Raw genomic sequence first — 14,168 nt, 5'->3', positions numbered from 1 at the left:
TGTCCTCTGGTCTGATGAAACCAAAAAATAACTGTTTGGCCATAATAACCATCGTTAGGTTTGGAGGAAAAAAGGGGAGGCTAGCAAGCCGAAGAACACGATCCTAACTGTGAAGCACGGGGGTGGCAGCATCATGTTGTGGGGGTGCTTTGCTGCAGGAGGGACTGGTGCACTTCACTAAATAGATGGCATCATGAGGACGGAAAATTATGTGGATATATTGTGGATATATTGATATCTCAAGATATCAATCAGGAAGTTAAAGCTTGGCCGCAAATGGGTCTTCCAAATGGACAATGACCCCAAGTACACTTCCAAAGTTGTGGCAAAATGGCTTAAGGACAACAAAGTCAAGGTATTGGAGTGGCCATCACAAAGCCCTGACCTCAATCCTATCGAAAATTTGTTGGCAGAACTGAAAAAGCGTGTGTGAGCAAGGAGGCCTACAAACGTGACTCAGTTACACCAGCTCTGTCAGGTGGAATGGGCCAAAATTCACCCAACTTATTGTGGTAAGCTTGTGGAAGGCTACCCGAAACGTTTGACAATTTAAAGGAGGGGCCTCCCGAGTGGCGCAGTGGTCAAGGGCTGTACTGCAGTGCTAGCTGTGCCACCAGAGACTCTGGGTTCGCGCCCAGGCTCTGTCGTAACCGGCCGCGACCGGAAGGTCCGTGGGGCGATGCACAATTGGCCTAGTGTCGTCCGGGTTATGGAGGGTTTGGCCAGTAGGGATATTTGTGTTTCGGTGTTTCCTCCGACACATTGGTGCGGCTGGCTTCCGGGTTGGATGTGCGCTGTGTTAAGAAGCAGTGCGGCTTGGTTGGGTTGTGTATCGGAGGACGCATGACTTTCAACCTTCGTCCCTCCCGAGCCCGTACTAGAGTTGTAGCGATGAGACAAGATAGTAGCTACTAAACAATTGGATACCACGAAATTGGGGAGATAAAGGGGTAAAATAAAAAATATAAATAATAATTTAAAGGCTACCAAATACTAAACTTCTGACCGACTGGGAATGCGATGAAAGAAATGCAAGCTGAAATAAATCATTCTCTCACCTATTATTCTGACATTTCACATTCTTACAATAAAGTGGTGTCACACCCTGACCATAGAGAGCTTTTAATTCTCTATTTTTATTTTAACTAGGCAAGTCAGTTAAGAACAAATTCTTATTTTCAATGATGGCCTAGGAACAGTGGGTTAACTGCCTGTTCAGTGGCAGAATGACAGTTTTTGTACCTTGTCAGCTTGGGGGTTTGAACTTGCAACCTTCCGGTTACTAGTCCAACGCTCTAACCACTAGGCTACCCTGCCGCCCCATATGTTGGGGTGTGACTAGGGAGGGTCATCTAGGTGATTATGGTTCTAGGTATGGTTCTAGGTATGGTTCCCAATCAGAGGCAGCTTTTTGTCGTTGTCTCTGATTGTTAAATCATATTTAGGCAGCCATTTACCTTTTTGTGCTTAGTGGGATCTTGACTATGGATAGTTGCCTGTTAGCTCTATTGTTTAGCTTCAGGTTTCGTTTTGAGATTATTGATTTGTTTCACTTAGTAAATAAAAGATGTGGAACCCAGATCACTCTGTGCTTTGGTCCACTTATTATGACGATCGTGACGAGTGGTGATCCTAACTGACCTGAGACATGGATTAAATGTCAGGAATTGTGTCAAAACTTGAGTTTAAATGTATTTGGCTAAAGAGTGTATGTAAACTTCCGACTTCACCTGTATCTATTGTACAGCTATCTATTCAGCTGCAACAATAACCTTACAACAGGTTAGAACAGGTGGACAGACAGACATCTTTAGCGTCTTATTCAGAAGGGATACTGACCTTGAGGTTTTGAGACAATGTTATCTACAGGGAAACCCTGCCCAGCCACTCCTAACTATCCCTGTGCCTTTGACCCCTAACTAGGAGCACCGCTACACTACAATAGCTGGCCTCTGCTCCAACCTCTGTGCGAGTCTGTGTCTCTTCCGGAGGTGTTGGAATAAACGCAGAACACAACATTTCCATTGGACAGTTAGAGTAAGTTATCTCTGCTAATAATGTACTATCTATCCAGCTGCTACAATAGCATTACCCCCAGGTTAGAATGGGTGGACAGACACGACATCTTGTCTTTTAGAGTATTGCTCCTGATCTCAATGTTTTTCCAGGAGTAACCTCGACACTCACTCTGTCTTTCATCCATTCCTCATGTCCTCTCTCCATGCCTCTTTTTCCTCAAAATGGTTTGGAGGAAATGGCCAGAGTGGGAGACCTTGGATCTTCTCCTCCAATACGGTTTGGGAAGGAGAGAGGATGCAAGGAATCCAGGAAAGACTAAAGCCTCCTCAGCCCTCTCACTATTCACTCCTTGTGTGGCAGAACACACACACACACAACTCACCGTTTCTGAAGAAGGACCTACGTGACTGTCCTCCGTTGAGGGGGGGAAGGGACTTCTTCTCCTGGCCGACGAATGTGTCCCACCGGACCCTGTCTGGTCCCCCGAGCTCCCTCACCTTCTTTAGACACACCTCCAGGTAGTCTATAGGGTCCTCTGGTTTATAGTACATCAACCCTGTCAACAGGCTCTGGAGAAGACAAATACAACATCAACAACAATAATAACAACAACCCAATGAGAGAGACAGATACATAACCCTAACCTTGACCCCAGACCCTGAACTATAACCCTAACCAGTCTTAACCCTAACCCCAGACCCTGACCTCTAACCCTAACCAGGCTTAACCCTAACCCTAACCCTAACCCTAACCCTAACCCTCTAACCCTAACCAGTCTTAACCCTAACCCCCAGACCCTGACCTCTAACCCTAACCAGTCTTAACCCTAACCCAGACCCTGACCTCTAACCCTAACCAGTCTTAACCCTAACCCAGACCCTGACCTCTAACCCTAACTAGTTTAACCCGAACCCAGACCCCGACCTCTAACCCTAACTAGTTTAACTCTAACCCAGACCCTGACCTCTAACCCTAACCTTGACCCCAGACCCTGAACTATAACCATAACCAGTCTTAATCCTAACCCAGACCCTGACCTCTAACCCTAACCAGTCTTAACCCTGACCTCTAACCCTAACCAGTCTTAACCCTAACCCAGACCCTGACCTCTAACCCTAACCAGTCTTAACCCTAACCAGTCTTAACCCTAACCCAGACCTCTAACCCTAACCAGTCTTAACCCTAACCCAGACCCTGACCTCTAACCCCAACCAGTCTTAACCCTAACCCAGACATCTAACCCTAACCAGTCTTAACCCTAACCCAGACCCTGACCTCTAACCCTAACCAGTCTTAACCCTAACCCCAGACCATGACCTCTAACCCTAATCCAGTCTTAACCCTAACCCAGACCCTGACCTCTAACCCTAACCAGTCTTAACCCAAACCCCAGACCCTGACCTCTAACCCTAACCAGTCTTAACCCTAACCCAGACCCTGACCTCTAAACCTAACTAGTTTAACTCTAACCCAGACCCTGACCTCTAACCCTAACTAGTTTAACCCTAACCCAGACCCTGACCTCTAACCCTAACCAGTCTTAACCCTAACCCAGACCTCTAACCCTAACCCAGACCCTGACCTCTAACCCTAACCAGTCTTAACCCTAACCCCAGACCATGATCTCTAACCCTAACCAGTCTTAACCTTAACCCAGACCCTGAACTCTAACCCTAACCAGTCTTAACCCTAACCCCAGACCCTGACCTCTAACCCTAACCAGTCTTAACCCTAACCAGTCTTAACCCTAACCCTAACTAGTATTAACCCTAACTAGTCTTAACCCTAACTAGTCTTAACCCTAACACTAACCAGTATTAACCCTAACCAGTCTTAACCCTAACCCTAACTAGTCTTAACCCTAACTAGTCTTAACCCTAACTAGTCTTAACCCTAACACTAACCAGTCTTAACCCTAACTAGTCTTAACCCTAACACTAACCAGTCTTAACCGTAACCAGTCTTAACCCTAACCCTAACCTGTCTTAACCCTAACTAGTCTTAACCCTAGCTAGTCTTAACCCTAACTAGTCTTAACCCTAACACTAACCACGGACCACTGGAGGCTTAGAGAACATCAACCCTGTCAACAGGCTCTGGAGAAAACAACACAATGAGAGAGACCGATACATACCCCTTAACCCTGACCCCTTAAACCTGACCATAACCTCTTCTAACCCTAACAGATACATGTTGATGTTATTACATTGTTTTAAGACTTGAAACATAATCGTAGATCATTGTACATTTCTGCACTGTGTTTTCACAGGTGTGTTAGATCAGCACAACACTCCGTCACGATTGTAAGTATCCCAAGTATCCCAAGTATCCCAGCCTGGGTTAACTTATTACAGTTGATGGTGACATCCATAGGAAAGACCCAGGACTTCTATCTATGTTGACTGTACTGTTCTCTAGAAGAAACACAAACGAAGGAATCCCTTTGTGTGAGACTTTTCTTTTCACCCATGTAGAGAGAAATACCACTTAAGTATGTTTGTGTTTACGATGGTGAATGCTTGTGTGTCTGTCATTCTTAGAGAGAAATACCACTTAAGTATGTTTGTGTTTACGATGGTGAATGCTTGTGTGTCTGTCATTCTTAGAGAGAAATACCACTTAAGTATGTTTGTGTTTACGATGGTGAATGCTTGTGTGTCTGTCATTCTTAGAGAGAAATACCACTTAAGTATGTTTGTGTTTACGATGGTGAATGCTTGTGTGTCTGTCATTCTTAGAGAGAAATACCACTTAAGTATGTTTGTGTTTACGATGGTGAATGCTTGTGTGTCTGTCATTCTTTAACCCTGCAGGTTCTTAAACAATGCTTTCCCCCCCGAGACTAAAGACACGCGTTCAAACTAAGCATCCACCCTCTTCCTCTCCGTCCCAAACGGCTCCCTACCCAAGTGTCAGAACTAGCCTATTGGCCCTGGTCAAAAGTAGTGCACTATGTAGGGAATAGGGTGCCCTTTGGGCAGCTACAACCCAACACAATGGACTGGGGGTGGGGCCAAAGACTGGGGGTGGGGCTACCCATTGATTTACAGTTGTATTTTCCAACCCAACACAATGGACTGGGGGTGGTGCCAAAGATTTACAGGATGGTTCATTGATTTATGGGTTACAATTTTTTAAATTTTTATAATAATATTTTTGATCGGGAAAATGACTCAAATGCTTGGTAGAACCTCCACTGTGTTAACTAAACTACTAAAAAATGTATGAATATACAACTAACTAAATTAACTTCTTTTTTTTTAAAGCATTGACCTATCTATTCAAAGGTTAAGAATGTGTCTGGTTAGTTAGGAAATATATATTCATTGTTGAAACACACTGAAATAGAACAAACTATGCAGAATGTCTTGAATATGTAAGAATATTTGTGGTGGGTCTCTATCTCTCTGCCTGAGAGTTGTAAAACATTAATTTCACACCATGACTTGAATTGGTTACCCAACCTGATGTATGTATGTATGTATGTATTTAGTTACAGCATCAGTCAGTTGTCTTCTCAATTAATAACATTATCTGGCTGAAAATAAACATGAATAAAACCTATATTGTCATTGGTTATATTGGATTAGATTCGACCATTTCAAACGGGATATAAAACCTTTCAAACGCTACACTCTGATTGATCCTGAACTGAAACAAAAAGATGGATTTGGATATATGCAGTATGCACTTATTTATATGGTACGGCTACTGTAGCTATCATTTAGGCTCCACATACTGTCTCATTTATCCATTTACTAAAAACCACTTAGCCTAATGTGAACGACTAAACGAATCTTTTTTTTTTCAAACACTAAAGGACAATACCCTAATTAATCTGTAATACTGCCATCGATAAAAGTATTGTAACTGAATCCCGCGAAGCCAAAGCCGATTCAGTTGATCTCACCTCAAACAGTTGAGGTATCTCCCGCCTGGTGAGATACTCCTTAGCGTCGTTGGTATTCATCTCGACGGTTGTAGATGGGAGAGAGATTCTGGACGATATCACTCCGTTCTCGAATCCTCCGGCTTTGCTTTCAGGACAACAACAACAACCAAAAACAACAAAAATGTACGTTTTCGCGTTATCTGTATCGGTTTGTTGATACTAGTCTACCTGTGAATGGACCAACCGAACTCCCGAGGGTTGACAGAAGCTCAGAACATTTTAACCTTCACTTCATATCTGGATTCCAGGAGGAGAAAGGAAGGCAATGCCACCTTCTTCAGAGAGAGCTGTGTGGCTATCTAGTCTTTTTCCTTCCTTATAGTATGCTACTCCTTCTTCCACTGCTATTGCGTCTGCACCGCTGCTGCTCTGGTCTGATCTTCACAGAACGAGACTGACACAAATTGGTCCCTATCTGCGCATTCAGTGCGTTAGCTTTGAGCGTCTGTGGGCGTCTCTCTCTGTGCGCCGCGCTGTGCCAAAATCAACAGCACACGGACAGAGTGAAGCCTACCTACAGATGTAGGATATTAATTTGAGCCAGTTTGCTACGAAGGAAAATAATACGGCAAACAACAGGACATGTGAATTATTATGTGGATTATAATTCGTGGACATTTCTAAGGGCTGATACATTTTTCGTTATGGCAAATCAAGTCTGACATTTCAAAGTGGAAATTACAAACTTTGGAAGACTTTTTAAAACTCATATACACAACATGTTTGCATTTCCCAGTTGTGCAGGAACATTCTCAGCAACAAAAGTGAGTTCAAATTAAGATCCTACATCTGTAACTAGTGTGGAGTGGATTTGTTAAATCATTTTTGTACCCTGTCAAATGAGATCTAAACTCTCTGGGTCGCATCCCGAATGGCAGCCTTTTCCCTCTTTAGTGCACTACTTTGAATGGCAGCCTTTTCCCTCTTTAGTGCACTACTTTGAATGGCAGCCTTTTCCCTCTTTAGTGCACTACTTTGAATGGCAGCCTTTTCCCTCTTTAGTGCACTACTTTGAATGGCAGCCTTTTCCCTCTTTAGTGCACTACTTTGAATGGCAGCCTTTTCCCTCTTTAGTGCACTACTTTGAATGGTAGCCTTTTCCTCTTTAGTGCACTACTTTGAATGGTAGCCTTTTCCCTCTTTAGTGCACTACTTTGAATGGCAGCCTTTTCCCTCTTTAGTGCACTACTTTGAATGGCAGCCTTTTCCCTCTTTAGTGCACTACTTTGAATGGCAGCCTTTTCCCTCTTTAGTGCACTACTTTGAATGGCAGCCTTTTCCCTCTTTAGTGCACTACTTTGAATGGCAGCCTTTTCCCTCTTTAGTGCACTACTTTGAATGGCAGCCTTTTCCCTCTTTAGTGCACTACTTTGAATGGTAGCCTTTTCCCTCTTTAGTGCACTACTTTGAATGGTAGCCTTTTCAGTTAATTCTCATACCCTGCTATGTAAATATTCTAACCTTTTACATGAATTCTCCTAACCTTCTGCGTTAATTCTCCTAACCTTCTGCGTTAATTCTCCTAACCTTCTGCGTTAATTCTCCTAACCTTCTGCGTTAATTCTCCTAACCTTCTGCGTTAATTCTCCTAACCTTTTGCGTTAATTCTCCTAACCTGCTGCGTTAATTCTCCTAACCTTCTGCGTTAATTCTCCTAACCTTCTGCGTTAATTCTCCTAACCTTCTGCGTTAATTCTCCTAACCTTCTGCTTTAATTCTCCTAACCTTCTGCGTTAATTCTCCTAACCTTCTGTGTTAATTCTCCTAACCTTCTGCGTTAATTCTCCTAACCTTCTGCTTTAATTCTCCTAACCTTCTGCGTTAATTCTCCTAACCTCCTGCTTTAATTCTCCTAACCTTCTGCGTTAATTCTCCTAACCTTCTGCGTTAATTCTCCTAACCTTCTGCTTTAATTCTCCTAACCTTCTGCGTTAATTCTCCTAACCTTCAGCTTCCATCAGTTCCGAGAAACCATCAATGTCACCACACTGGTTTGAATCCCTGATGTGGAGGAGTTGGGTTCTTCTGGTCCTGGAGAGATCCACAGCCAGGCTGTGCAGGTGTTTGTTTTAGCCCAGCACTTACAACCTCTAATCATCAAGCCTTTGATACGTTTATCAGGCTTGTCAGAGGCAGGATTGATGAGCACTCTGTTACAATCATACTCATTACACATCAATCACACGAGGGTGAATAGTCCTTGTTTTACTATCCTTGTGGGGACACACACACACACACACACACACACACACACACACACACACACACACACACACACACACACACACACACACACACACACACACACACACACACATACATGCATACATACATGCATACATACACTGTTGTCATACTCATCATTAGCTCCACCTGACACACGTGTCAGCCATTATACCCAAACAGCTGGTCCAACGTGTCAGTCATTATACCCCCACAGCTGATCCAACTTATCAGCCATTATACCCCCACAGCTGGTCCAACGTGTCAGCCATTATACCCCCACAGCTGGTCCAACGTGTCAGCCATTATACCCCCACAGCTGGTCCAACGTATCAGCCATTATACCCCCACAACCGGTCCAACGTGTCAGCCATTATACCCCCACAGCTGGTCCAACGTGTCAGCCATTATACCCCCACAACCGGTCCAACGTGTCAGCCATTATACCCCCACAGCTGGTCCAACGTATCAGCCATTATACCCCCACAGCTGATCCAACTTATCAGCCATTATACCCCACAGCTGGTCCAACGTGTCAGCCATTATACCCCCACAGCTGGTCCAACATGTCAGCCATTATACCCCCACAACCGGTCCAATGTATCAGCCATTATACCCCCACAGCCGGTCCAACATGTCAGCCAGTATACCCCCACAGCTGGTCCAACATGTCAGCCATTATACCCCCACAGCTGGTCCAACGTGTCAGCCATTATACTCCCACAGCTGGTCCAACATGTCAGCCATTATACCCCCACAGCTGGTCCAACGTGTCAGACATTATACCCCCACAACCGGTCCAACATGTCAGCCATTATACCCCCACAGCTGGTCCAACGTGTCAGCCATTATACCCCCACAGCTGGTCCAACGTGTCAGCCATTATACCCCCACAACCGGTCCAACATGTCAGCCATTATACCCCCACAGCTGGTCCAACGTGTCAGCCATTATACCCCCACAGCTGGTCCAATGTGTCAGCCATTATACCCAAACAGCTGGTCCAACGTGTCAGTCATTATACCCCCACAGCTGATCCAACTTATCAGCCATTATACCCCCACAGCTGGTCCAACGTGTCAGCCATTATACCCCCACAGCCGGTCCAACGTGTCAGCCATTATACCCAAACAGCTGGTCCAACGTGTCAGCCAGTATACCCCCACAGCTGGTCCAACGTGTCAGCCATTATACCCCCACAGCTGGTCCAACGTGTCAGCCATTATACCCCCACAGCTGGTCCAACGTATCAGCCATTATACCCCACAACCGGTCCAACGTGTCAGCCATTATACCCCCACAGCTGGTCCAACGTATCAGCCATTATACCCCCACAGCTGATCCAACTTATCAGCCATTATACCCCACAGCTGGTCCAACGTGTCAGCCATTATACCCCCACAGCTGGTCCAACATGTCAGCCATTATACCCCCACAACCGGTCCAATGTATCAGCCATTATACCCCCACAGCCGGTCCAACATGTCAGCCAGTATACCCCACAGCTGGTCCAACATGTCAGCCATTATACCCCCACAGCTGGTCCAACGTGTCAGCCATTATACTCCCACAGCTGGTCCAACATGTCAGCCATTATACCCCCACAGCTGGTCCAACGTGTCAGACATTATACCCCCACAACCGGTCCAACATGTCAGCCATTATACCCCCACAGCTGGTCCAACGTGTCAGCCATTATACCCCCACAGCTGGTCCAACGTGTCAGCCATTATACCCCCACAGCTGGTCCAACGTGTCAGCCATTATACCCCCACAGCTGGTCCAACATGTCAGCCATTATACCCCCACAACCGGTCCAATGTATCAGCCATTATACCCCCACAGCCGGTCCAACATGTCAGCCAGTATACCCCCACAGCTGGTCCAACATGTCAGCCATTATACCCCACAGCTGGTCCAACGTGTCAGCCATTATACTCCCACAGCTGGTCCAACATGTCAGCCATTATACCCCCACAGCTGGTCCAACGTGTCAGACATTATACCCCCACAACCGGTCCAACATGTCAGCCATTATACCCCACAGCTGGTCCAACGTGTCAGCCATTATACCCCCACAGCTGGTCCAACGTGTCAGCCATTATACCCCCACAACCGGTCCAACATGTCAGCCATTATACCCCACAGCTGGTCCAACGTGTCAGCCATTATACCCCCACAGCTGGTCCAATGTGTCAGCCATTATACCCAAACAGCTGGTCCAACGTGTCAGTCATTATACCCCACAGCTGATCCAACTTATCAGCCATTATACCCCCACAGCTGGTCCAACGTGTCAGCCATTATACCCCCACAGCCGGTCCAACGTGTCAGCCATTATACCCAAACAGCTGGTCCAACGTGTCAGCCAGTATACCCCCACAGCTGGTCCAACATGTCAGCCATTATACCCCCACAGCTGGTCCAACGTGTCAGCCATTATACCCCCACAGCTGGTCCAACGTATCAGCCATTATACCCCCACAACCGGTCCAACGTGTCAGCCATTATACCCCCACAGCTGGTCCAACGTATCAGCCATTATACCCCCACAGCTGATCCAACTTATCAGCCATTATACCCCCACAGCTGGTCCAACGTGTCAGCCATTATACCCCCACAGCTGGTCCAACATGTCAGCCATTATACCCCCACAACCGGTCCAATGTATCAGCCATTATACCCCCACAGCCGGTCCAACATGTCAGCCAGTATACCCCCACAGCTGGTCCAACATGTCAGCCATTATACCCCCACAGCTGGTCCAACGTGTCAGCCATTATACTCCCACAGCTGGTCCAACATGTCAGCCATTATACCCCCACAGCTGGTCCAACGTGTCAGACATTATACCCCCACAACCGGTCCAACATGTCAGCCATTATACCCCCACAGCTGGTCCAACGTGTCAGCCATTATACCCCCACAGCTGGTCCAACGTGTCAGCCATTATACCCCCACAGCTGGTCCAACGTGTCAGCCATTATACCCCCACAGCTGGTCCAACATGTCAGCCATTATACCCCCACAACCGGTCCAATGTATCAGCCATTAAACCCCCACAGCCGGTCCAAAATGTCAGCCAGTATACCCCCACAGCTGGTCCAACATGTCAGCCATTATACCCCCACAGCTGGTCCAACGTGTCAGCCAGTATACCCCCACAGCTGGTCCAACGTGTCAGCCATTATACCCCCACAGCTGGTCCAACGTGTCAGCCATTATACCCCCACAGCTGGTCCAACGTATCAGCCATTATACCCCCACAACCGGTCCAACGTGTCAGCCATTTTACCCCACAGCTGGTCCAACGTGTCAGCCATTATACCCCCACAACCGGTCCAACGTGTCAGCCATTATACCCCCACAGCTGGTCCAACGTATCAGCCATTATACCCCCACAGCTGATCCAACTTATCAGCCATTATACCCCCACAGCTGGTCCAACGTGTCAGCCATTATACCCCCACAGCTGGTCCAACATGTCAGCCATTATACCCCCACAACCGGTCCAATGTATCAGCCATTATACCCCCACAGCCGGTCCAACATGTCAGCCAGTATACCCCCACAGCTGGTCCAACGTGTCAGCTATTATACCCCCACAGCTGGTCCAACGTGTCAGCCATTATACCCCCACAGCCGGTCCAACATGTCAGCCAGTATATCCCCACAGCTGGTCCACTCAGCTCTGTTGAAAAACAGGCTGCACACTGACTGACTGTGACTGACTAACTGAATGACTGCCTGGCTGCCCTGATTGAATTACTGGCTGGTTTACTGGCTGGCTAGGCTAACTGTCTGGTTGACCGACTGACTCTGACTGACTGCCTGGCTGCCCTGATTGAATGACTGTCTGGTTTACTGGCTGGCTAGGCTAACTGTCTGGTTGGCCGACTGTTGCTGACTGTCAAAATGCAGAGCTTTTTGTGTTGAATTGCTGCTTGCTTCTTTAATTGATGTCTTCTGTCGTGTAACATTGAATAATGTAGCTGCCTGGAAAATGCTTCGTAGGAAGAAGATAACTGTGCATACCATTATAATTTAAAATGCCAGGAATATTGTAGAACATCACAGCTTAGTGGTGAGAGAGAGTTGTCAATGGTTACCACAACCACAAAGTCACAATTGGCTATATCATGAAAATTAATTAAAAAATAACTTTTTGGTTGTACGGTTAGGGTTAAATCAGATTAGAAGAAAATAAGTTGTAGAAATAGATGAGATTCGTAATAATTTGTATAATTAGAGAGAGAGAGAGAGCGGGAGAGATGCCTCGAGTTCAAGAGCACGAGGAGGAGAGAGGAGATAAGAGGATGAGGGAGGAGACCTGGATTAGATGGTTGGCACACACACACACACACACACACACACACACACACACACACACACACACACAGTGTCTATTTGAATCCCTCCCACAGTGTGTGACAAGGTTGATGTAGACGAACAGAACCGGCTGCTGTACTGTTAGTGGTGTTGTTGAATAATATCTAGAGAGACAGAGAGCGATGAGAAAATATACACAGACCACAAATTCCAATTGGCTATATTTAAAGGTTTTAACATCATCCTCAGCATCTTCCCCAAAATTTGGAACCAAAGACTGATCACCCCAATCCACAAAAGTGGAGGCAAATTTGACACTAATAACTACAGTGGGATCTGCGTCAACAGCAACCTTGGGAAAATCCTCTGCATTATCATTAACAGCAGACTCGTATATTTCCTCAGTGAAAACAGTGTACTGAGCAAATGTCAAAATTGCTTCTTTTAAAAAAAAAATAGCATACGACAGACCACATATTCACCCTGCGCACCCTAATTGACAAGCAAACAAACAAAGGCAAAGTCATATAGCATACGACAGACCACGTATTCACCCTGCGCACCCTAATTGACAAACAAACAAACAAAGGCAAAGTCATATTTGTTGATTTCAAAAAAGCTTTTGACTATATTTGGCACAAGGGTCTGCTATACAAACTGATGGAAAGTTGAGAAAAAACATACAACATGATACGATCCATGTAAATCAAATCCAATTGTCTTTGTCACATACACATGGATAGCAGATGTTATTTGTCACATACACATGGATAGCAGATGTTATTGGTCACATGGTTAGCAGATGTTATTGGTCACATACACATGGTTAGCAGATGTTATTGGTCACATGGTTAGCAGATGTTATTGGTCACATACACATGGTTAGCAGATGTTATTGGTCACATACACATGGTTAGCAGATGTTATTGGTCACATGGTTAGCAGATGTTATTGGTCACATACACATGGTTAGCAGATGTTATTGGTCACATGGTTAGCAGATGTTATTGGTCACATACACATGGTTAGCAGATGTTATTGGTCACATGGTTAGCAGATGTTAATGGTCACATACACATGGTTAGTAGATGTTATTTGTCACATACACATGGTTAGCAGATGTTATTGGTCACATACACATGGTTAGTAGATGTTATTGGTCACATACACATGGTTAGCAGATGTTATTGGTCACATACACATGGTTAGCAGATGTTATTGGTCACATGGTTAGCAGATGTTATTGGTCCCATACACATGGTTAGCAGATGTTATTGGTCACATGGTTAGCAGATGTTATTGGTCACATACACATGGTTAGCAGATGTTATTGGTCACATACACATGGTTAGCAGATGTTATTGGTCACATACACATGGTTAGCAGATGTTAATTGTCACATACACATGGTTAGCAGATGTTATTGGCCACATACACATGGTTAGCAGATGTTATTGGTCACATGGTTAGCAGATGTTAATGGTCACATACACATGGTTAGCAGATGTTATTTGTCACATACACATGGTTAGCAGATGTTATTGGTCACATGGTTAGCAGATGTTAATGGTCACATACACATGGTTAGCAGATGTTATTTGTCACATACACATGGTTAGCAGATGTTAATTTGTCACATGGTTAG

The 14,168-nt window shown here is 45.4% G+C and overlaps 1 protein-coding gene across 1 annotated transcript in view; it reads right to left on the bottom strand.

Annotated features, from left to right (window-relative positions):
* ak5 (adenylate kinase 5) overlaps positions 1-6,405 on the bottom strand; it is a 76,892-nt gene extending 70,487 nt beyond the window's left edge. The window contains exons 1-2 of the mRNA XM_042307880.1: positions 5,930-6,405; positions 2,402-2,588 (exon numbers count right to left, since the gene is read on the bottom strand). Coding sequence (XP_042163814.1) covers positions 2,402-2,588; positions 5,930-5,989 — 247 coding nt within the window. The 5' untranslated portion in view covers positions 5,990-6,405. The remainder of the gene's footprint in view (positions 1-2,401; positions 2,589-5,929) is intronic.
* Between the last annotated feature and the right edge of the window lie 7,763 nt (positions 6,406-14,168).

This window comes from Oncorhynchus tshawytscha, linkage group LG28 (assembly GCF_018296145.1).
Source record: "Oncorhynchus tshawytscha isolate Ot180627B linkage group LG28, Otsh_v2.0, whole genome shotgun sequence".
Taxonomy (NCBI): domain Eukaryota; kingdom Metazoa; phylum Chordata; class Actinopteri; order Salmoniformes; family Salmonidae; genus Oncorhynchus; species Oncorhynchus tshawytscha.
This window is presented reverse-complemented; position numbering and strand designations above follow the sequence as displayed.